Source organism: Lacerta agilis, chromosome 2, assembly GCF_009819535.1.
Source record: "Lacerta agilis isolate rLacAgi1 chromosome 2, rLacAgi1.pri, whole genome shotgun sequence".
Taxonomy (NCBI): Eukaryota; Metazoa; Chordata; class Lepidosauria; order Squamata; family Lacertidae; genus Lacerta; species Lacerta agilis.
Window position 1 is genome coordinate 71,055,402 of NC_046313.1, and position 23,798 is coordinate 71,079,199.

A 23,798-nucleotide genomic window follows, 5' to 3' on the forward strand; every position below is an offset into this window, starting at 1 on the left:
GCATGTTACATGTTACCATAGCAACCCCATCCCATGTTAGCTAGGGCTGTTTCATACTCAGAACATATTAAAGTTTCTGATGGAAAACCCATTTACCACCAATGGAAAAAGCATGATGCAAACATTGACTATGGTATGAGAAAGATCAACTGATTCTGTTTATCTCTTTAGTTAAAACAGAAATAATTATGCAATTAGATGGATTCTCAATTTGGTGTTTTTTATGCTGAGCTTTACTGCAGGGTATATCTGTCAACTTGAATAAAGTTGTACCATTTATTTTAAATTAAAAAGTAGATGTTTTATTGCATTTAAAAATAACCATGCTTAAATCACAACAATGTACAAAATTATAAACAAAATACAAGCTTGTCTGACCTAAAAATCTTTTTTTTAAAAAAGTGCTCACCACTTACAAGTACCAGTACCAGTACCTCAGCTTCAGCTTGAAGTTTTGAGGCAAAATTTGGTAAACACTATATTTACTGTAATACAGATTCCATTAAATGACTGGGCAAACCCCTGTCCAGAATTCTTGCATGAAAAGCACTGGGACTTTCACTTAGTGGTTTGTGGTCATGTTCTCAGTGTATTGCTGTAACTTCTGTGAGCCATGATAGAAGCTGTTTAGCTTGGTACATTTTGTAATATATACAAAAGTTGGTGCTAAAATCCCATTTAAGAATAAAATGGATTAAGTTCACATTAGTGGCAGCATGCCATTTCTTTGATACTAATGCTATTGCAAAAGAAAGTCCAGAGGAAAGCTTCCATCTTGCTCCACTTACTGAGTTAGAAAAGCTTCTTTAAGGAAGTGGGACTATACAGCTGCCCCAAGGGAATGACGCCAAAACTGTGCAAGTTGCGTTTTCTGCATTTGCTTTCCAGTGACGATAGTGAAACGTCGTTTTTCCACACAGCAGCTGTTGGCTAGGATATGGTGTCACTAATGGCAATAATACCCAAATGACAATCATCACTTGCTCAGTAGTCATGGGGTGTTCAGGACTGTGTTTGCAATTCCATTGTTGTACAGTGGAATTGCAAACACAGAAATGTCATCATAAGAAGCAGGCCTGTTACTGCCCATAGTCCAGTAGTATCCATCCTCCTTTCCCCTTGCTTTCTGCACCAGGCACTTGGCTAGTTCTGTAAACCTATAAAAACAAACAATTACTTTGTTATCCCCCAAAGCAGTGATTACCAATCCTAAAGACAGGTGAAGGATGAACTACAGTACTTAAGGCACTGAGAGTTTGGTTTACTACAGTGGAAGCAAACCGCTTCAGCCCCCGATTTGGTCTTGAGCACTGCCAACAGCTCTGGTAAACTAATTCTCTAGCAAAGGAATCTCAGCTAAACGTGAAAGGAATAAAATTTTGTCAGAGTAACTCTTAAGAAGATAAGCGTTTTGGTTCAGGCCAGTGGCCCATCTAGTCCAGCATCTTGTTCTCAGTGTCCAACCAAATGACTGGGAAGGCTACAAACAGGATAGGAGTACAATACTGCTCTGCCCACCAGCAATTCCTAACAATTTTGAAGACTTAAGATCACACAGGTTAGCTTCTTGTTGCCTTTACCTCTGCTTCAAATGCTTCTCTGTACATCAGTATCAGTTACAGAGAACTTCATTAAGTATGGAAAATTTTCAAAACGTTTGAAAACCAAAATTCTGCTTCTGATTGGCTGCAGGAAGCAGGACATTCAGCTTTCAAAAATAGTTCACAAACCGGAACAGTCACTTCCGGGTTTGCGACGTTTGGGAGCCAAAATTTACAGGAACCAAGGTACTGTACAACTGTATAGGTGATCAAGATACCTCAGCCTGAGAAAAAAACTCCCTCACGGTAAACATGCCTGTGGGAAGTAGAGGCACCCACATGGTCTCTTATACACATAGAACATACACCTCACAGAGACTTCATTTTTCAGTGTGCAAAGATGAGCTAGCCACTGCTTCATTCTCATGCAGCTATTTCCTGAACAGCTGAGTGATGAGGAAGATTGTGGGGAGGATTTTCTCTGCTCCCCACATCTTTTCATCAAACAGCTGACTGCAGTTCCCGATAGGAGGAGCTTGAGAAGAGCGATTTGTGGGACAGATCTAGCCCATGGACTGCCATTTCCCTACCACTGCTATGCCAGAACACATGTTGCCATAAGCAAAAGCAGAGGTATGCATATTCAAATATTTTCCAGTGTGCTTCATTCCCCAATTCTTTTAGCACAAAAGCTCTTCAAATATTTTATGTTTGTTGAGGCACCTACAAAATTGGTATTGTCAATGCAAAGAATGTGTATTAAGAAATCAAGACTCGGTGGCTTCCATATTGGCTAAAACTGCTAACATACCTGTATGGGTCAGATGTGTTCTCCTGGACAAAATTCCTGACAATATGAGCCACATCGTCATTGGACATAACATCCCAAAGGCCATCAGTTGCCATGATGAGGACATCGCCTTCCTTGACGTTTAGTTTGGCAAAGTCTAATACTTCAACCTAGTCAGAATTGACAAAAAGATGCAAGCTTTCTTAACTACTATTCCCAAACAGCTGGATGTTTGCAGTCTCCCTAGAGAATGGTTTAAATGGGGAGCCTGGAGTCCAAAAACTTGTGCAGGGCCACAGGTCTGCCATCCATGCTTTAAATACATGTCACTACAATAACGGCATACAAGACAAGGCCTGCTGGATGGGACCAAAGGCTATCTTCTAACACAGCATTCTTTTTCTAATGGGGGAAGCCTGATGCTCCTGAGAAACTTAGCTCTCCCCTGTTGACAAACACATCAGTAGACCCTCAAAGTCAGTATACACATGCATGTCTAATTGGGTTCCTAATGACTAGCTACCTATTCTGTTTAGGGCTGCAGAATTATATGGACCTACATTTGGAGTTTTTTTATTAAAAAAAATCAGGCAATATACTACAAATAGTGCCAAAGCTGAATTATCTTTCCCTGAAGATATTCAGAGGACCCAGAAAGGGGAAGGAAGCTGAACTACAATGGTAAACCCATGGCTGAAAAGACTGTGTCCTATCAATTTCCTACCTTTGGAATGCAGGACAGGAAAGGCTTGACTTCAACATCTGTTTCAATAACTCTCAACCGATGATCTCCCAGGCCTCGTGAAACGGCCAGAGTGCCTAGCAAGCGAGCCTAAAAAAGGATGAGGCATCAAAGAGTGGAAGAGTGTCACAAGCATAGAGCCAGTGGTAATTTCAAGTAGAAGTTATTTAAAACATTCATCTTTTCAATGTAATATTCACTACAGATCACCATACATGTTTAAACACAAAGAACAATGTAAAATTAAATCTAAAAATAAAAATGTTTCCAGCAGCTGCACACTTCCCAAGAGCCACAGAAAAGCCATTAAGCATCAAGAGCTTGGGAATGCAATTTTGTTTTTATCTGGTCCCTAAAGATAATTATACTTGACAACATGTAAACTGACATGGGGAAGTTTCATAGTGGAGGCACCACTAACAAGGTAGCTCCACACTGTTGGTATGTATGCAACTATGCAATATTTTACACGTTGAGAGCATGGTTCCAACAATGGAAAGACAGCATACAACTAAAATTATGTATGTATGCAAGGGCTCTGCAGGCACACCTGTTTTCCATGTCCATGGATAAGAGGATACTTGAGGTCATCTTTTGCTACCGTCTTGTATCCCCTGAAACGAGAAAGGTTAGCTTTCATTTTTGCAGTCCTGTCATACCATGGCTACAATCCAATATAAAGATAAACATGTTTAAACACACTAAATGTAAAACATACTACTCGGTGGCTGCAGTCTTTGTATATAAATGTCCCTTTAATGCAGACATATTAACTTTTCTACTAACTGCAGTACACAAGGAGGTTTGCACGGTTGTACGTGAAGCCTGTAGCACAGTTAAGAAAATAATCAGTGACGTCAATCCCAAAGCCATTTCAGAGCACAGGCCTAACAGGTGGGTGGATTCAGAATTGCAGCTCAGATCTCCAAAAAGCATAGAGCTGTGGCATTGGAAGGGCCTCATCTAGTCCAACCCTTTGCAATGCAAGGATATGCAGTTGTCCCATACAGAGATCAAACCTGCGACCCTGGCATTATCAGCACCACACTAACCAGATGCCAGACTACCATTAATTAACACCATTATTGAGCAGCTTGGCCTAATACAAGTCAAAGAAGGTCAGAAGATGGTTCTTCATCTCACATTTACGTTAAAAAAAACAGCTGCACACGACTGGTGGGTTCTTGGGAGCAAGCTTAGGCTGACATAGGGGCTTTTGTTCATGGCATAACTTTGAGGGATTGAGAGACAAGAGTAGTGAGACAACCACTGTATCTCAAAATTTGCTGTTATCTCCTCTTGAAAGCCAAACACCTTTCTCCCCTATAATGTAAGCCAGGTATAGGCAAACTCGGCCCTCCCGATGTTTTGGGACTACAACTCCCATGATCCCTAGCTAACAGGACCAGTGGTCAGGAATGATGGGAATTGTAGTCCCAAAACTACAGGGGCTGTGTGGCTGTCAGGTGTTACAGGATCATCCTGTATTGAGCAGAGTGATGGCTTCCAATGTCATTTCCAACACAATTCCACCACACAAACACTGCTCATCCAGGGCATCCTCTTATCCAAGCCAAGAGAGGCTTGAGTGACTCACCAGCCTTCCATTGAGTAATCTCGATAAAGGACCTTCTGGCCCACATCATCTCCTCTCAATCTCCTTGGAAACTCAAACCGTATGAATTCATCTGCCAGAAGCTCTGGGTACACGAAAGCCTGAGAATAAAAAGGAGCATTCAAAAATATTTAAAATGGAAGCATCATTTTCAGGGGAATGCAGTAGAGAAAGTGGGAAAACTTGTGTTGCATACTCTGCCACTGGTAAGTCCATAATTATCAGTGGCATAATACTGTTGGGTTTTATTTGAGTGATCAAAATTGCACCTGAGCTGGTCTGATGTCACTACTGTCTGTTTAAGAAACAGAAGAAACAGGTGCCGGTGTTTTGTTCTTAATTGCCCGAAGCGTGGGCATTACACTGTGTATATAAGGCTCTGTTGGAAAGCAGTTTCTTGTTGGGAGGTTTTGGGAGCTGAGAGGTGTGGGGAGGTTGGGAGTGTGGAAGTGTGAGTTCTTTGAGAAAGCATATTTGGAATTAGTTTTAAAAGAGTCTCCGGGAGAAGGCTAGCAGCTAATAGGGAGTTCTAACTACGTTTGCTTAAAACTAAAGTTTAGTTTAGAAAAGCCTTTTTCCTTTTACTCCTGGTGGCCTGCTTCAGCCAAGTCAGTTTCTGTTGTGTTTTTTCTTCTTTTAACTGCAGGAAGCGTACTTTTATGGGCCACTGTTAACTGGGGTGTGAGTTTTTCTTTTGCACCTTTGTTCAGTACCCAGTTATTTTTTCCATTAAATACTCTATTTCTATGGAGAATGGGAATAAATATCCTTAAATCACTGGTAGAATATTCTAATTTCAAAATTAAAACAAGGGTCCCAAAACCATAAAAGCAAATAGGAATGATATTTGCAGGGAAACCTGTTTCCTTACAAAGATTGCTCCTCAGTGGATATGAATAAAGGTCTGGTAAATCACCAATGTTTGGGCAGTCTAATTAACATTATTAAATGGCAGATTATAGATCTATTCTATATAAGGCTATATCAGACACTTAGTACTTCACACCACTTCAGTGCTTTGTTTAGACTAGCACTAAAGTGCAACACAAAGCAGTAGTAGTGATATCTCAGAATGAATCTACTCTGCTGTTCAGAATGACCCTACCACTCATGAGATATGGGTAGTGCAAGGCAGACATGTTGCCATTAGAAAATATGCAGAAAGTTGTGTGTGTTTTTCTTACCAGATGTTGGATTCTCTGCCTCTCTGTTTCTGGAGTGAATTCAGTACTCAGGGGGACAATGCTTTGTTTTCGAACAAGGAGTGCCCTAAAAATATATATATATATAACAATTGAGGTTAATTCTTTCAAGTGGATTTCTCTCATTACATTTGTCAGACATGGGAATAAGTGACAGATGTGTGTGATTGTTGCTATACAACCAACTTCTTTAGTAAGACAGGAGGTGGGGAAGAAGATCCTTTTTGGGCCAGCCCAAGAACAGTATGCTACCACCTACAAGTGTACATTTGAAACACCTTTCATCAATATTCAAAATAATACAACAAAGAGACTATCTCTCCACAAGCTATGCCTGAAGAGTGGCAAGAAGTTAATCCATAAGACAGCTGTTAGCTGTCCCAACACACTACTCCTAAGGCAAAAAGAGTGAAATTCCAATTTAGGTTCAGCACACTTCCTTTAAAAAAGCATGCTCACAGCGTCTTTATTTTTCCAAGGAAAAACAGCCATACAGGACCTCCATTCAGATAAGGACTTCTAAATTCTGGGAGGAGAGGTTTAACCCTTTTCTCCCTGCACCAATTTACCACTGAAAATCAACACAAAACACACATACACACCTGTTTCCACGCAAAGGTTCAAACAGGAAACAGGGAAGGGATTTTCATTAGGAACCTGATGTAGGGAGGAAAGGGCTAAACACCATTCCTGACCCTGATTAAGGCCTCCAGCAGCTGTTTTTTTTTCGATTTTAACAAGCATGCTTAATGTAATATATTCAACACTTAACATCTAATTTTGTTAAACAGAGAAAACTAACATTAACTGAATATCTTTCTTACTCAAGAGACACAAAGAATCTTGCTATTTAACTAGACCAAAAGGACAGTGTTGGGTCTCATCCTAGGTTGCATTTGGATGTGAACTCACCTGCTGTCACCTGCGTTTGCCACATAGAGCTTTCCCTGCAAGTAAAGTGCAGCTAGTGCAGTACAACCTCCTGATTGGCCAGTAGCTTCCATCTCCTGACCAATTACATCATCCTGTTGGGGGGAAACATCATCTGATGATGCAAAGCAGGCACCGTATTTCTCAGCAAAGTCTGAAATCTAACTTTAAAACCACTGTTAGATAACTAATCATCCAGACACTCAGTCAGTTCAAACAAACACATGCCACTTTCCTGTCATGCAATTATGTTTTCACATACATGATTGCGCAGCAAATGTTTATTTTGAATTGGCAGCTTACATGGGAACAGATATGTCATAGTAAACTTTATGTACCAAGCAGAAATGCATAGGGTGCCAAGTCTGCATCGGCACAACATTTGACAATGAGTCATGGAATAAACAGCCTCATCAGCAGAAACTTCCAATGGCTGAGGCAGCTGGTTTGCCTGGTTGTGAAAACAACAGGATCTTGAGCAAGATTTGCACCAATGGCCATCCGTGACGTATGGAGCCTTAACGCTCTCTGAGACAATAATGGGGGAAATAAGGTCACTCACACATTCCTGGAAGGCCTTCTCCAGGGCTCCAATTACCACATCCTCCTGCCGAATTTGTTTTTCTTCCACGAACTGTGGGTCACTTTGGCAAACGCACTGCCCATTGAGGTGCATCGGGGGACGGTCTTGAGTGATGCCTTCCACCACATCCTCCAATTTCTGCTTGATGCAACAGTGCAAGTAGTTGGAGGCCAAGATAGATGCTTCTGGTCCACCATGACCATCAAACAGTGCCCAGTAGTGGCCAGTCAGATACTGAAAGTCAAAGCGTTGAGACTTTTACCATCATTTAGTACACTATTACCATGTCGTCGCCAGAACATTCGGGTCGGCAGCAGGCTGCATGTTTGCTTTGTATGCGGGAGCCAGACTCAAATTCTCGCTTAAGCAAGTCACCAATCGCTCAACCTGACCTGCTTCATAGTGTTGTTGTGAGGATTAGAATTATAAACCACTCTATAGTCTGAAAACTGAAGCAGGCAGGTTTGTGCTTCAGGAATCAATTCATACTATTATTATAACATTCCAAAACAACCCTCACATCTGCTTGTTAGGAGCTTTGGGTAGAAATTCATTCACACAAGAGCAAGCATTTCCTCTTTTGCTGTAAGCCACCATTATACTCCAAAGTGTACCATAGAATCTGCTGGTTCCACAAGGGCATCAGCTGCCCACTCTCTGACATATAAACTTCCTCTATACTCCAAGTTTTACTCTGAGCTTTGTTGTTGTTTCTTTTATCTAAATGGATTTGTCAGGCAGATACAAACTCATGCCTTTCATGGGTTTCTCAAAATGTTGAATGAGGAATTGAAGAACAAACCAAGCCATTCACAGCGTATGCTGCAAGAGGAGTAGGAAGAAGCCCTAATTGTTTAGAAATATTTGTGCTTCACTCATACTGAACCCACATGACTAAGGTCCAGAAATAATTATAGCCCACTGAAAGGAAGCCAGATAGTGATAAATGGGAGAGAATGTCATACTTGTGAGAGCAAAACAGTTAGCAAAAGCCACTTAAGGACAAAGCTAGGAGCTAGATAGACATAGCTGCCACTTCTAATGGGTACTGCACCTGGCACATCTCTGCCTGTGAATTGTGAGAAGATCTGCAGTCCAAAGAGGAAAACAACAAATACGTTGTCATCATGACCTTTATCTCTGATCAATGCAAATGAATGACACAACCTCCATTTTCCACAATGTAAGAATGCCTACCATGACATCTGACTGGATGTGAATATAGCATTCTGTAATCACTCAAAATATCTTGCTAGATATGATGATTATGTATGTCCTGTTTCAATTTTCTGACTGACAGTAGTTAAATTATTAAGTTGGCCACTATGGAACTGCTCTCTGCCACAGCCTCTTCCTGCTCACTAAAACCTGTTGCCTCTTCAGCTTCTGACACCTCCTCCTCCCAATCTTCTCCCTCTGACCACTCATCATCGTCCCACCACCAATCCCTGGGTTCTGAGCCTTCTTCCCTTGGGGGTTCCCCAGTTGGTACCACCCACCTTTCCTCTGTTTCCAGCAAGTCTATGACAGCCACTATACTGAATATGGAATCTTTGTAAGTCATCTCAAGACGTTGCAAAGTTGGGGACAAAAATAACTGCCAAGCAATCAAACTAATGCACTCTGTATATGTTCAGAGACATTAATCTATAGACTTCATGAAGTTTCGGAACTGAATCAAAACAGGTTCTGCCATAGGCTGAGCCTTGGTAAGTCTTGGCTCTAATTAATCTCTGCTGTAGACGGAAATGCTACATCTGAACTCACCTCAGTAGTGCACAGAATCAGCCACTCCTGGTCCTCTTCTTTGCCATGTTCCCTCTTCCTAATAGAGATATGACAGCACGTTGCTTGGTCTTCATTGAATTCTGATTTTTCTGCGTTGATGGTTCTGATGGCAAAGAAACAAAATCACTAGAATAACTGAAGCAATTCCATTTTATTAGGTCCAGTGTAATTGAAAACTAGCAATTTTATGGTTGATGACATAATTGACTTCAAATGACACCCTGCAGGTGCCAAGAGGCTGAGTAGTCTTGGAGCCTAAAAGCAGGATGCAATCTGTTTTATCTGACCTTATAAGATACTGCTGAGTAGGAGAGTACACCCAAATCACCAAGACTGAGAATCTATAGAAATCCAAGATGCAGACCTTTAGTTCAGGGCTAGCAAACATAATCCTAGAGCAAGCAAGTGCCACAGTCATTCATAAGGCCTTTGAGAAAACAGTGAGAAGTGGTGTGATAGGAAATACCTGCGTATTACATGTGGTTATGGACAAGGGGCAGCAGCCCAGCTATGCAGGGAGCAGGTCTCCCTTTACGCTCTGGGTCCCCTACGTTTATTCTAGCAGCTCCACATTTTTGTGGGTGCTGAACTGGGTGTCCACAGGTCTGTCGCCTTTCCGCTGTTCCAAGCACAGGGGCACCGCAAGAATATAATTTAGCCACAGAATTCCCATGAATCCGATTCATTATGGCCGAGAGTGGCTTGAATGATGGTCAGGGGTGCCGCAAGCAACACTGGTCTCTGTCCCTCTTTACTCTCCTCCCTCCTTGGTTACCCTCTCATATCTCTGTCTCCATCAGGCTGCTAAGGCTGGGGGCATCCTCTTCCCAGCCCCTGGGGGGCAGCATGAGGAGACACCTCTCTTTGGGGTGGGGGGCATCTCAGAGACCAGGGGCAGTGGTGGAAGCTACCCAGAGGACTCCCAGGAAGAGGGGCGAGGAGCCTGAGGGAACACTCCACAAGGCTTGGAGTGTGTTTCTCCAGAGAGGAGCCACAGAACAAATGTAGTTGGTCAAGGGAGCCATGGACTTAAATAGGTTGAAAACCTCTGCATTGCGGAGATAATGACTTAGCACAGGAAATGGCTGACGTTCTAAGTGTTCTTTCCTCTTTCTGAGCAGAAAGTGTCCTCTTTCAAAAGTTATTGCCCCACTGACTGACTCAACATTCACCCACACCAAGAGGCAAGACTTGCTATTTTGCCATGCTCTTGTTATGTAGCATAATCTATTGCAGCAGTGGGTCAACATTAAGTTTATTGATTTATTTTATTAGATTCCTACAACATCATGTTTTAACATCATACACACACACACACACAAAAAATAAAGTATCTCACCCTAGACCAGAATAAGTTTAGTTTAAGCACGACATCCAAAATTACACCCAAATAATATAATATTCCTATCATTTGTATGGAATGTGATAGAAACTTTATGCCATCTTTCCTCAACCTCAGCCCTCCAGATTTTTCTGGCCTACAACTCCCATGATCCCTAGCTAGCAGGACCAGTGGCCAGGGATGATGGGAATTGTAGTCTCAAAACATCGGGAGGGCCGAGTTTGAGGAAGCCTGCTTTATGCTAACAAAGTTTTATAATGTGATGGGAGTAATCTGTTTTCGTTTTTGGCCATGTACATAATAAAGCTGTATCATGGCCTTTGGCTAATACAATAAACTTATGGAAAAAGCTGTACTAATCAGTTGCAAAGGAGTCTTTATGCATCAAACCATGTGCCAATTTTATTGGTAATTTTTTTCACAAGTGCTTTTTGGCTTACTTAATGTACCAGATGTCAAAGAAGCACCCTCCAAATTCTTACAGTATCTCATTATTAGCAGTTTGCCCACTAGTAAAAGAGAATTTGTTATGGTTTCTGAACTGTAAGTTAGTGTTATTTTTCACAAAAAGATACTGTATTACAGTCAAACGTAACTAAGCCTGACTGCTAGTGGTGCATGAAGGGGTAAGAACCACAGAGTTATATTGCTAGACAGACTCAGTTAGGTCATGCCCCTTCTCCTTGCAGAGGAAGTGAAGCCTTTCTACTTTTTTCTCTGTCTCTGTGTCTCTCAGCATCATGTAATCAACCAGAATGGACATGCTTAAGCTAGCTTTAAGCTTGGAGCAAGTGTCTGAAGCTATCTTACTGCATTTTCCACCCAATAGTATTTACCATATATTATCCTTGCTGCTGCATGAAACAATGCAGACCTTGAATTCATAAGTAAATCCTTTTAAACTTACTTAACAGTGTGTGTCTGCTCATTGCAAAAGGGGTAGAAAGAGGTCAGCTATTTCCTGCTAATAAAAGGGTTTAACAACCTATATTCCTAATGCTATACTACTGTGCTACAGGTTTTCCACATCCATCAGCCAATCACCCATTCCCACTACCCTTCTCAGTAATACCCCTCCCCACCCTCTCACTATATATAAGGGTCTGGTGACTTCAGTTTCAGTGTATCTGAAGAAATGTGCATGCACACGAAAGCTAATACCAAGAACAAACTTAGTTGGTCTCTAAGGTGCTACTGGAAGGAATTTTTTATTTTATTTTGTTTTGACCATGGCAGACCAACACGGCTACCTACCTGTAACTGTTCATATAGAGTTAGAAAGCCTGCTGTGCTTGGCCCCCCCCCCCCCATTTGAGGATTTTTTGACCTCACAGAATGCAGTTCATCTGAAGAGTTCAGTTTGAGGACAGGTTTATAATTTCAACAGGCAGAGAACACAGATTTCCTGTAACTTTATGCAAACAAATTATTAAGGGGGGGGAAGAGGCACTTGGTACAATGGCCTCAGTTTCAGTTTCAACCTCAAATTCAATGTGCTTTTCTACCTGTAGAGCAGTGTTTCTCAACCAGGGGGTAGGGGCATGAGTAGTTTTTTTTAAGTACATTAGAAGTAAAACATTAACAATCTTAAAATATAAAAACATGAAGTATGTTCAGAAGGTGAGAAGATCATATGCAGCGTATTACACGATGTGCATGTCATCATAAGTGCACAATAGTTTGGCATTCTCTCATGACCAGTGCAGTGCACAATATACACAACTGAGCAGTTCACTGTGCGTGGTGCAGTTAATTAGTCATGTGTTTATTTTTGCAGCTACAGCATTATAAGAAGTGCATTATAAGCATGCACACGAAAGCTCATACCAAGAAAAAACTTAGTTGGTCTCTAAGGTGCTGCTGGAAGGATTTTTATTATTTTTTTATTGTTTTAGCATTATTTCCGTTACTCTTGGGAACATTTATTTATTTATTTATTTATTTATTTATTTATTTATTTATTTATTTGGAGGAATGGTGGAATAATAATATAACACAACATAACATAATAAATATAATATTAGTAATAAGAACCTCTGAGCAGTTTACAATAACATGCCATATGCTACTACTATTACATAGCAAATTCCTGAATTTAAGGCAGGTGTGTTGCAATGAGCAAGCAGGAGAACATGGTAGTAGCGTTCTTGCAATCTGGCAACGCTGTAAAGAATCTGACCTTTTTCATAAAAGCCAGGGAGTACACTCTTTCGGCACATTCAATGCCCAATATTTCATCAACGGAAACCTCCCCCCCCCACCCTTCCTTCAGTACTGCACTTCCAATCTTCCAACCTGCCCGCCCCCCAAAAGGAAGACCATTTCAGCTGGGTATGAGATGGAGAGATCCAGGAAGTGAGTCAGCCCAGAGAACTATGACTATTAATGTATTGATCCCAGTTGGCTTTGCTCACTAGATTCCTCCATCTCCTAGTTAGCCTTGCAGTCTGACCAGCCCAGCAGTCTCTCTGAGCTTATGCTGTAGCTGCATTTAAAGTTGAGGGAAGGGTTGCAGAAAGAAATGCATTTATATTTTGTTCAGTAAGTGGTTATCTACAAGTCAATATTATTAAAATTATCTTCAATAAAGGTCTGTTTCTCTATGGTTCTGGTTTTGTCACAATTTGTTGCATTACAATATTACTGCTTTGCATTTTATATTCAAGAACAAAATAATATAATCTCTTACGCAATGAACATGTTACTGCAAAAATTGATATTCAATATTTGAAAATATAATAGCAGTCCATACTAACATCCATGCTTCAACATTTTGCTTTATAATTGAAAATGAGTAGGGATTGGTTTCATAAACCTATCTTCACTGGGCTCTGTGTATTAGATGCCATTTGGGTATTTCAAGCTTTTTATGATAAGAAAACCAAGAAAGTGCCAGTGGTAGGAAAGAATGAGGAAGAAACTCCAGGTGCTTTTAAAAAGCTGGAGGTTCTTACTCTTACTAATAGAACAAAAACTGAGAAAACCCTTCTGTATTCTCTTGTTGATCTCATCTGTTGAGTGAAATAGGAACTCGCTCTGGTATTTGGATGTGCTCAGACTTAGTTTTCTTTTTTCTTTTTTATAAAGAATTTATTGGTTTTTACAAAACAAAGAACAATATAACACATACACAACACAAACCCCACAATCAAACCACGACAAAACAAAACCCACCAATAATTCTTATTCTTAAAATAAGAAGAATTATAAAAGAATAAAATAAAAACTTTTCTTGTTCCAATCACTACTTGGTGACTTCCCCCGTTTTCTCCCCTTTGGTTCCAATTCTAATTTTACTTTAATAACTTCTCATCTCTAAAATTAAATCATTCAAAAATCTAAACTAAACATACTTCTTAAAATCTTATTTTTACTCCAAAATAATCTATCACTTCTTATTTTAAATCTTATTTTAAATCAAATCTATTCCAAATATTACTTCGTAATAATTAGTAATACAACTTCATAACACAACATATTGCTTCTTATATCAAATCACATCATACATCTTCTTTCACTTAGACTGCTGCTAATAAAAAGAAAATTCAAATATCTCTTCTCTAGTTCAAAAACTTAAAATCTTAACACACCGGCTTCAGGGTACCGTAATAAGCCATCCTAATTTTATCCTTAATGTATTTCACCCTATCCCTTTTCTAACCATTTTCTTACGCCATCTCGGGGCCTCCCCCCAGATATTCCTCCATCTTGCACCAAAACCATTTTTCAGAATGTCCTCTTTTCTTGTAAGTCCACAGATCCAGACGTAGTCTACAGCAGTCCTTGCAGGGAGCATCAGGGTACCCAAATCATCACTTTCCAGCATCTCCACTTCAAAATTCCGTTCATCTTTTGATTGTAGATAAATAAATCTTTTCCCCATCATTCCTGGGCTCTCACCCCAGAAACTGGATATAAATTGTCTTCTGATCCTGGGACTCTCACTCCAACAGGACTTTCCATCTTCTCGGAGTTGCCAAAACATTGTACTTTGTACTTCGATAATTCCCTTAAGCTCCCTGCCAAGGGTCTCTTCCATTTTAACAATGTTCTGAATAGTCTTTCCTGTGAGATATAAATTGTCATCCTGATTCAACAAAGTTAATTTCTGGTTCAGCAATTCTAATTTCAAAAAAATAATCCTTTGTTCGTGAGTCAGTCCAGAGTCTAAAACCAGCTTGAAAACAAAGCCCAACATGGTAGAAGTGGGCACAGGGTATCAAGTTTCAGTATTTGCCATCTTAGTCACAGTACTTTTCCATCTCAGTCACAGATCTCCGCAGCCATTTTCCCTGGAGTCAGGGCGAAAAGATTACATTCCATCCACTTTTAAGAAGAAATATTTCCACCAACTTAGATTCCCCAGAAGGGGTCTAACCAATCTCACTTATAAAATTCGAAACATTTGTATCCATCGCTGCAACAGCAGTCGCCATCAATGCAGTTACTTTCTCTTTCACACAAAGGGAATCAGAACGGGCTTCCTTTCCGTCATATCTCCCGGAGCGCCAAATGCCAATATAGATCCAATGTTAGCGTACTCACGGCCAACGGGCTTCTTCTGTCTTGCTTCTGCCAGGTAGAACGATCTCGCTCATCGCGAGCGGCGGCCACCGCTTCGCCGGTCCGGTTGGGGCATATCTCCTCAGCCCAGCTCCGTGGTCCCTTCACCCCCACTCCCCCTTTACAGGGGGAACGGGGGAAGGGTTCGGAGCTATAGCGGGCTCGCCGGAGAGCCCCAGCCACGGGACGCTCGACCCGCGGTTTAACGGAGCCCCGCTTTGCGGTAGCGGGGCTCCAACCCCCGGGCCGGCCTGGGTCACCTCGCTGCCGAAGCGACCCACGACCGCCCGCGATGGCGTCCTCGCTGGAAGTCCCAGACTTAGTTTTCTTCAATAGCTTTTATTTAATCGGGGATGTAAGATTAATCTTCAGGACTTGCACAATAACATCAGTTTCGGACAGCTGTCATAACTTGTGTGTGTATCAATGGCACTAACAACTTCTGCTGGGAATACATATAAGCAGCACAACAAGGGTCAATGAAGTGATCAGTCCTGTACTGCTGCATGGAAAACCATTTCCATAACTCAACAGTGTTTACATAACACAACTGGGAAGGAAGTATTAATGATAAATAAGTTGTTAGACTCCTAATAGGGCTTACTTATCATGGCTGTTAAATATATAATTAAGTACCGCAGACCACTTTCTTTACAGATTACTCTCCAAACTCAATGCTGTGTCCCCCATCCCCTCCATAAATCAAATGACTTAGTGTTCATTTACAACTGTTGCTGTGATGGGTTTGTTTACTGCTGGTGATAACTGGGTACTGTGACGGAAAAGTTTGTTTTGCTGGGCAGGTTGTTGTCCCCAAGTGTTTTCTTTTTCTTTTTCCCTGCAAGCAAACTGTTAACGAATGGCAGCCTCTGAGTGGCCAGGGTTCCAGGAGGGGGAGTTGAAAAGGAGAGGATTTTGAGAGACAGTGTGTGGTGTCCTGTAAGAGTAATAGGCCATGAATTAACTGGGAGGCTGAGGCTGAGCCAGGAGAAGTAGAAGCTGGAAAGATACAGTCTACTTAGGTCTCATTCCAGTCAGGAGGGGAGAGGTTATTCTACAAGAAGAAAAGACTCCCAAACCAGTTAAGAGGAGTGTGGTGATCCCTTGGGTCTGTTACCTCGAGTACCTCAGGAGTAGGGTTGTCTAAGGGGTACTGACAGGAAGTACCACCTTGTTTAAGAACCAAAGTATTAAGCGGCAACAGCTGTGCAACAACTGAGAAAGAACTGAAGTGAAATAGCATTATATTCTGAAGTATCCTATGTTTTACCCACTTGTGTCATAAACGTCCTTTGTTTAATAAAATATTTATTGTTTATTTGATCAAATCCTGCCTGAGACTCCAAATTGTTAAGTTTTCCCTCCCACAAGATAATCTGGGGTAGTTTGTAGGAATTTGTGGAATTGGTGTTCTGTGAGGTGGGTGCACTATATTTAAGTGAGGGCGGGCCCAACGGTGCCAGGGGAGTAAGTGTCGCAGCTACTAACATGAATGCTCCTTACTAGCACTGTTCCTCTATCACCTGTAATATGCAAACACTGCATTAAAAGCACTTCTCAGTCACACCTCTAAGTTTGCCAGAAGTTCTAGAATGGACTGTATAAGTTCAGAGACTGAGCCAGGGCCCAGGACAAATTTTATCCTAAAGCACAGAGATCAATTCAGCCAAAGTTAAGCGCATGTATGTGCCACTGATTTTACTGGGGAGTTAAATCCCTTCAGCTGAACTCAGCAGAGCTTCAGGTGCTTCACTTTAGCAGAATCCTGCCCACAAAGTCAAAGCATTAAAGTAAGGAGGATGCTTGTAGGCACTAAATCACACCATTTAGGTTGCTACTCCCTTTTCATGGTCCGTGGTAATTACAAGATAGGTACAAGAAGTAGAAGCAAATTGCTTATTTCCCACTTGCCTCCCCTTTCTATCCACTCTGTGGGACAGGATGGATGCTGCTGTCGTCACAGCACCACTGTGTCAGGAGAAACCTCTCTTACCACACATTTCCTTGCCATGCAACTTATTAAAAGTACAAATGTTCTCTTTGGTAGAGAATCAAGCAATTCAAAGCAGTCCCACATTGCGCCATTGTGGTTTACAATCTCTTGCTGTACCCACTTACAGCCAGGAACATGAAGGGTTATGCTGAGGTAGTTGCTATCTGTACCTACCTTACAGACTGTGCATTATTGTAACTTGTAATAACGTTACAATATTGCCCAGTACAAAGGCTACAAAATTATGATTTAACCAAAGCGGTCCAGCCCATCACTAAGAGCGAGTTGTGGCAAAATAGTGAGAGAGGGACTTGAACCAGGGAACCCAGGTGTAAGACTAGGGGGAAAAACATTTTGAAAAATTTCAAAACAGCATCAGATTTCTCGATCTCCTTGATACTACAAGGACAAACAGAAATGTGCGGGCCAGGTCTCACTCTCAGCCAATAGGGGCGTCCGCACACGTGTGCGTGAAAAATAAATGCACTAAACTAGGCGAGCAGGATTATCGTGCCATTTTTTTAAAGTCCTGGATTTTTAAGCTCTACTTGCACACCTCTAGGCTTAACCTCCAGCTGCTGCCGATTTGGCACGGTAGTCCTCAAGAGGTGTTTTTTTTAAAAGTTTATTTTTAAGCCACTGCTTTGCAAGAGACATCTCCAAGTCATGCGCCCCGGCCGCCCACTTACTCTGCATAGCCCGCGTTCCACTGGAGGGGCTTGTCTCGTGGCGGGCAGGCGATGGGGCGCTTGCCGGGCTGTCTCTCCCCAGCCGAGGCAGCGCCGCGCAGGAGTTTGGGCCGCCGGTACGGCAACCGGGGGAGCTGCGGCTGTGGCCGTATCTCTCCTTCCTCCGTTGGCTGCTGCTGCAGCTGCTGCTGAGGAGCGCCTTTCCCTCGGCTCGCCGCGCTCAAGAAGCGCCTCTTGAACCAGTCCGAAGACATGAAGCGAAAGGGTCAACAAAGGTTCCGCACCCTCGCCTCTCCCGCAGCCAACTGAGAAGCCCGGCGCTGCTCCAGCCCCGAGGAGCCGTTCCCGCAGCCAATGGGCGTCGCGCTCGTGACTCACCAGCACGCGGCAGCCAGTCAGCGCCGCGTTCCTCCGCCGCGTGTCACCAGGCGCTGCGCTCCTCCCTTGGTTTCTACTTCCTTGTTTTTTGTTTTCTCTCTTCGAGAGCTATGCTGTTAGCCAGGTGGCAATTCGAGAATGAATTAGACCAAGTTTAGGCTTCCTCCACCTGAATAAAAATGAAAAAAAATAGTTCACTTTTTGAATAAGAATTATGTGGAGGGGGGGGGGAGAGCGAGATCAGGATTTTAGAGATGCTTGGATGGAGCATGGCCAAAAAAAAGGTTGGGAACCACTGCTTTAAACCATTTAAGTAGAGATAAGAATTTATTTATTTTTAAAGAGACACCTGCTGGCTCAGGGCAATGGCCCATCCACTCCAGCATCCTGTTCTCACAGTGGCCAAACCACATGCCCTGTGGGAAGCCCAGAAACAAAAGTGATACCCAGCAGCTTGCTTCCAGAGGGGAGGCAGGACAAAGCTGACAGGGCTGGTAGCCACTGAAAGACTTGTGCTCCCTGAACTTGTCCCACCCTCTCTTGAAGCCACCGGCGCCTCCTGTGGGAGTGGATTCCATAGTTCAACAATGTGCAGTGTTTTCTTTTGCCTGCACCGAATATTCCAACATTGTGGACGTCCACAAGTGCTTATGTGAAAGGGAGAAAAGCTTTATCTGCTTTCTGCATCATTTTGTATATCTCTTAATGTTATGTATTGAAGTTCTCACCCTAGGCTACCAGGGGTGTTGTGTATATAGTTTTAACTCAGGTCCACGTCAGTTAATTTAGGCTGGAAACCCTGGGCTGTTGTTACAATGTTGTCAGCCGACTGCATATAAAAGCAAGCCGGCTGAGCTGTTTGAGTTCAGTTCCAGCTTAGAATAAAGAGCTGCTTGGAGAAATCTCTCTGTGTCGTCTGCTATGTCCACCCACTACTTAATACTTATCATGTCTCCTTTTATTTGCCTTTTCTGTAGACTGAGAAGCCCTGAAAGTTGTAACCTTTCCACACTGGAGAATTACTCCATGCTATTGATCACTGTGGTTGACCTTTCTTGAGTGTTTTGCAGCTCTACAACATTCTTCTGGATGTGAGGCAACTGGAACTGTACACAGTATTCAAAGTGTGGGCCAGGATTGGTGTTAAATGCTCAGAATGATATTTCTCTGCAAGGAGATTGCAAGGATATCAGGATAAACAACCAGGTTAGGAAAAAAATGCAAGTTCAAAGCTTTATTATTTTATAAAATGTTATACAGTTTAGGATGTTATTTCTGTTGGGAAGAGAAAACCTGGAAAGTGGAACAGAAATTGGAATGAAGGAATTAGGCTACAACAAAACTAACCCTAACACACGCATATACACACACACAAGATCCAGTTACAGGTGGGTAGCCATGTTGGTCTGCCATAGTCAAAACAAAATCAAAAATTCTTTCCAGTAGCACCTTAGAGACCAACTGAGTTTGTTCTTGGTATGAGCTTTCGTGTGCATGCACACTTCTTCAGATACCAGGTTTTGATCATCTTGATATTTTTATTCTTATTTTTATTTCATTTCTATACTGCTTCATTTTAAAAAAAATCTCAAAAGTGGTTTACTACCCACATTAAAACATGGCATAAAGCAATCCAGAATAAAACATTACAAAAGAAAGTCAACTATAAAGTACATCCAAAGCAATATAATTAACAGGATACTAAAATATTATCTAAAAGATTTCAAAGCAAAACATTAAATTGAAGCAGTCTGAAGAATAGATGTGGCCATCTGTCATGTATGATCTAGCTGAGATTCCTGCATTGTAGGGGGTCAGACTAGATGGCCCTCAAGAGTCTTTTCCAACTCTGCAAATCTATGATTCTGTGAAAAGAGGTAAAGTACGGAATGCACATTAAATGCAGCAAAGTGAACAGAAAAAATACTTTCACGTTTCAAAAGAAAATATGACTAAAGGGAGTAAAATATAAAATGCACATTTAAAACAACATAATTAGCAAGAGAATATTCATGAACATAGAACACATCTACTGCTGTCATTGCCAATCCTGCCAATGTTGGTTTCCATTTGTGTTAATGGTGGTTCATGGCGGGTGGCTGTGGAAGCCCAGGCTCGATAACCTGAGTCTTTACTAAGAAACAGCCAAACTGGTCTCTCCACATGCATAGGAACTTTTCTTAAAGTAGAGAAGAATTCAGATTGCCTGCATCACCTTTCTTCACCCTTCCTGTAAGCTAAAACCACTCTCATACAAACTCTTACACACCTCCCACCTCTGGAATGTGGTTAGCTCAAACTCTTCCCAGGCTAAATCTCCTGCAGAAAGCCAAAAACTTCAAAAACAGCTTTACTAATAATGAAAGGATAGCATTGAATTTGAGAGTTGGAGACGTGTTTTAAAAGCATTAAATATGAATATATCAAACAAAAAGGCCTCTGACAAACATTAACTTGCACGGTTGCCAAATAAATAAGTTGACCCTACTGCTTCTGCTTAGGGTTGCCCTTGTAAAGAGAAAAACCCCTCCCTTCCCATTCTAAAACCCTGAAGCTGTGTTGTTAGGGAGCCTTGGTTTTCAAGGCATTAAGGGAACATGAGAGAAATGTTCTTAATCGCTCAAGGTCCTCTTATCTTTGGAAGAGGCACTTGCGCATGAAATACAGTGGTAACTTGGATTAATAACTTGCTGGTAATTCGTTCTGGAGGTCCATTCTTAACCTGAAACTGTTCTTAACCTGAGATACCACTTTAGCTAATGGGGCCTCCTGGCGCCGCCGCACCGCAATTTCTGTTCTCATCCTGAAGCCAAGTTCTTAACCCGAGGTACTATTTCTGGGTTAGCGGAGTCTGTAACCTGAAGCGTCTGTAACCCGAGGTATCACTTTAACAGTGTTACACTCATTGAAAGGATCTTGTTTGGGAGAGGGAGAAAGAGCAACATCAAAATTTTGCAAAAGGTTTTGTTTGGGCAGGTGTGCAGCTAAACATGCTGGTAACACAGAGAGTAGATTTAATTGGAAGATCTTCCCACTGTATTGTGATGTAACCAATGGAAGTGTAGTTTCATGTATTTTAAATTTAAAGTACTATATAAAGTATGTTGCTTTGTTAGATGGGACTCTTCTTTCTTCATTATAGCAGTGGGAGGGGGGAATCCTGCTACAGCAGTAAATAAAGATCACCCTCCTAGTTCTATTTTAATCATGACAGCTGAGCATCTTCAAAAGACCATGAGTTGGATTCAACCATGTGTTTGCACCCACAGAAGCCAGCACAAGGACCCCTGCTAGTGCAACAGAACTATTCCTCCTCTCCTTCCCCACCACACCTTTCGCTCGCACACATACCGTGGGATGGGTTTTAATAGGTAGGTAATTGCAATTTATCCCTCCAGGCTCCCACATATGTGGGCTAAATAGAGTTTTAAAATCCCACTGTGGGCAGCAAAAATTAAAAGCTCTAAAAGGAATTAGAGACTGTAAAATATTGTTTTAAGCAAGCCCATCTATGAAGTAAACTGGCTCTCCCTTGCTCACCCCGCTTCACAAAGAATCAGGCAACAACTTGGGAAGTAAGTTTAAAATAAGATTTACTTACGGTACTTTAAAATCATTCATTGATTCACAGCAATGGCAGCTGTAAAAACTATGCAGGCAAAATACTTACATTAACAGTATAACCAGTTTCAGGCACGTACCTAAAGCTGGAGCAAGCACAGGGTACACCTCCCCTCCATAGCTGTCAACTTTCCCCCTTTTTAAAGGGAAATTCCCTTATTCCGAATAGGATTCCTCGCAAGAAAAGGGAAAAGTTGACAGCTATGCTCCCCTCATGGTTGGTCAAAGAAAGAGAAAGAGAGGGGGGGAGGGAAGGAGGAACAAGAAGTACTACTGGTATATGGTTATTTCTCTCCAGGAGAGGAGGGGAAATGACATCACACAGAGCTCTCTCTATCAATTGTATTTCTATAGTCTGAGTATCTGCCTATCAGCAATACAGTTCTGTGGACTTAGCCCTTTCACATGCTAACTAGCAATAATACACATGTGTTAGGTTTGGCTTGGCTGCTAATCTCCCACACATACCACCCCTATTTCCAAATAATCACCCATCCTGAGAGGAGGAATCTGAGTTCTTCCATCCTACAGTTTGAGGATTGGATAAGAAACTTTTACTTTGTTTTCAATATATTCTACAGCACCATCTAATCCCTAAATGAGACAGCACAGCGTAGAGTGAAGGAACCTGCACAAACTCCCCCTCCTTCTTGGTGTGTGCACAAATGCCAAGATGAAAAAACAACAACGGTGCAATTCTAAAGCTTCTTGTTGTTGTTCAGTTGTTCAGTCGTGTCCGACTCTTCGTGACCCCATGGACTAGAGCACGCCAGGCACGCCTATCCTTCACTGCCTCTCGCAGTTTGGCCAAACTCATGTTAGTAGCTTCGAGAACACTGTCCAACCATCTCATCCTCTGTCGCCCCCTTCTCCTTGTGCCCTCCATCTTTCCCAACATCAGGGTCTTTTCTAGGGAGTCTTCTCTTCTCATGAGGTGGCCAAAGTACTGGAGCCTCAACTTCAGGATCTGTCCTTCTAGTGAGCACTCAGGGCTGATTTCTTTAAGAATGGATAGGTTTGATCTTCTTGCAGTTCATGGGACTCTCAAGAGTCTCCTCCAGCACCATAATTCAAAAGCATCAATTCTTCGGCGATCAGCCTTCTTGATGGTCCAGCTCTCACTTCCGTACATTACTACTGGGAAAACCATAGCTTTAACTATACGGACCTTTGTCGGCAAGGTGATGTCTTTGCTTTTTAAGATGCTGTCTAGGTTTGTCATTGCTTTTCTCCCAAGAAGCAGGCGTCTTCTAATTTTGTGACTGCTGTCACCATCTGCAGTGATCATGGAACCCAAGAAAGTGAAATCTCTCACTGCCTCCATTTCTTCCCCTTCTATTTGCCATGAGGTGATGGGACCAGTGGCCATGATCTTAGTTTTTTTTATGTTGAGCTTCAGACCATATTTTGCGCTCTCCTCTTTCACCCTCATTAAAAGGTTCTTTAATTCCTCCTCACTTTCTGCCATCAAGGTAGTATCATCAGCATATCTGAGGTTGTTGATATTTTTTCCGGCAATCTTAATTCCGGTTTGGGATTCATCCAGTCCAGCCTTTCGCATGATGAATTCTGCATATAAGTTAAATAAGCAGGGAGACAATATACAGCCTTGTCATACTCCTTTCCCAATTTTGAACCAATCAGTTGTTCCATATCCAGTTCTAACTGTAGCTTCTTGTCCCACATAGAGATTTCTCAGGAGACAAATGAGGTGATCCGGCACTCCCATAATCCTTCTATAATCCTTAAATTACTGCCTGGTCCAATCCATTAGGCAATCTTTCTGAGTCTGTATGTCTGCTTCTGTAGAACCAACAGGGGCAGGCAGTACTAGATGTTCCAAACCCCAAATAACTATGAAGAGAGAGAATTGGGAAGTGAAACTGACCACCAGTACACCATGCCTCAAAAGTGGCAAAAAAGAGAGTAAAAATAAACGGGGGGAAATAAACCAAGACCGCAACCCTATGAACATGAGTAAATAAACCTCACTGAATTTCTGCAGATGATTGAGATGCTGT

General features: G+C 41.9%; 1 protein-coding gene across 1 annotated transcript; it reads right to left on the reverse strand.

Moving 5' to 3' along the window:
• Positions 1 to 915: 915 nt before the first annotated feature.
• Positions 916 to 18,063, reverse strand: PPM1M (protein phosphatase, Mg2+/Mn2+ dependent 1M). Its single transcript, XM_033140673.1, has 10 exons — positions 17,779 to 18,063; positions 9,171 to 9,294; positions 7,383 to 7,637; positions 6,803 to 6,915; positions 5,873 to 5,957; positions 4,671 to 4,789; positions 3,624 to 3,687; positions 3,056 to 3,163; positions 2,353 to 2,501; positions 916 to 1,157 (listed from the first exon to the last, which is right to left on the reverse strand). Exons 1-10 carry the CDS (start codon positions 18,030 to 18,032, stop codon positions 992 to 994), a joined length of 1,437 nt encoding a protein of 478 aa, XP_032996564.1. The 5' UTR covers positions 18,033 to 18,063; the 3' UTR covers positions 916 to 991.
• Positions 18,064 to 23,798: the final 5,735 nt, after the last annotated feature.

Coding starts and splice junctions, on each gene's coding strand:
- PPM1M (XM_033140673.1), bottom strand. CDS start 18,032: ATGTCTTCGGACTGGTTCAAGAGGCGCTTCTTGAGCGCGGCGAGCCGA. Junction 7,638..9,170: donor TGATTCTGTGCACTACTGAG/GTGAGTTCAGAT, acceptor TTTGACTTTCAG/TATCTGACTGGCCACTACTG. Junction 5,958..6,802: donor GCAAACGCAGGTGACAGCAG/GTGAGTTCACAT, acceptor ATATATTTTTAG/GGCACTCCTTGTTCGAAAAC.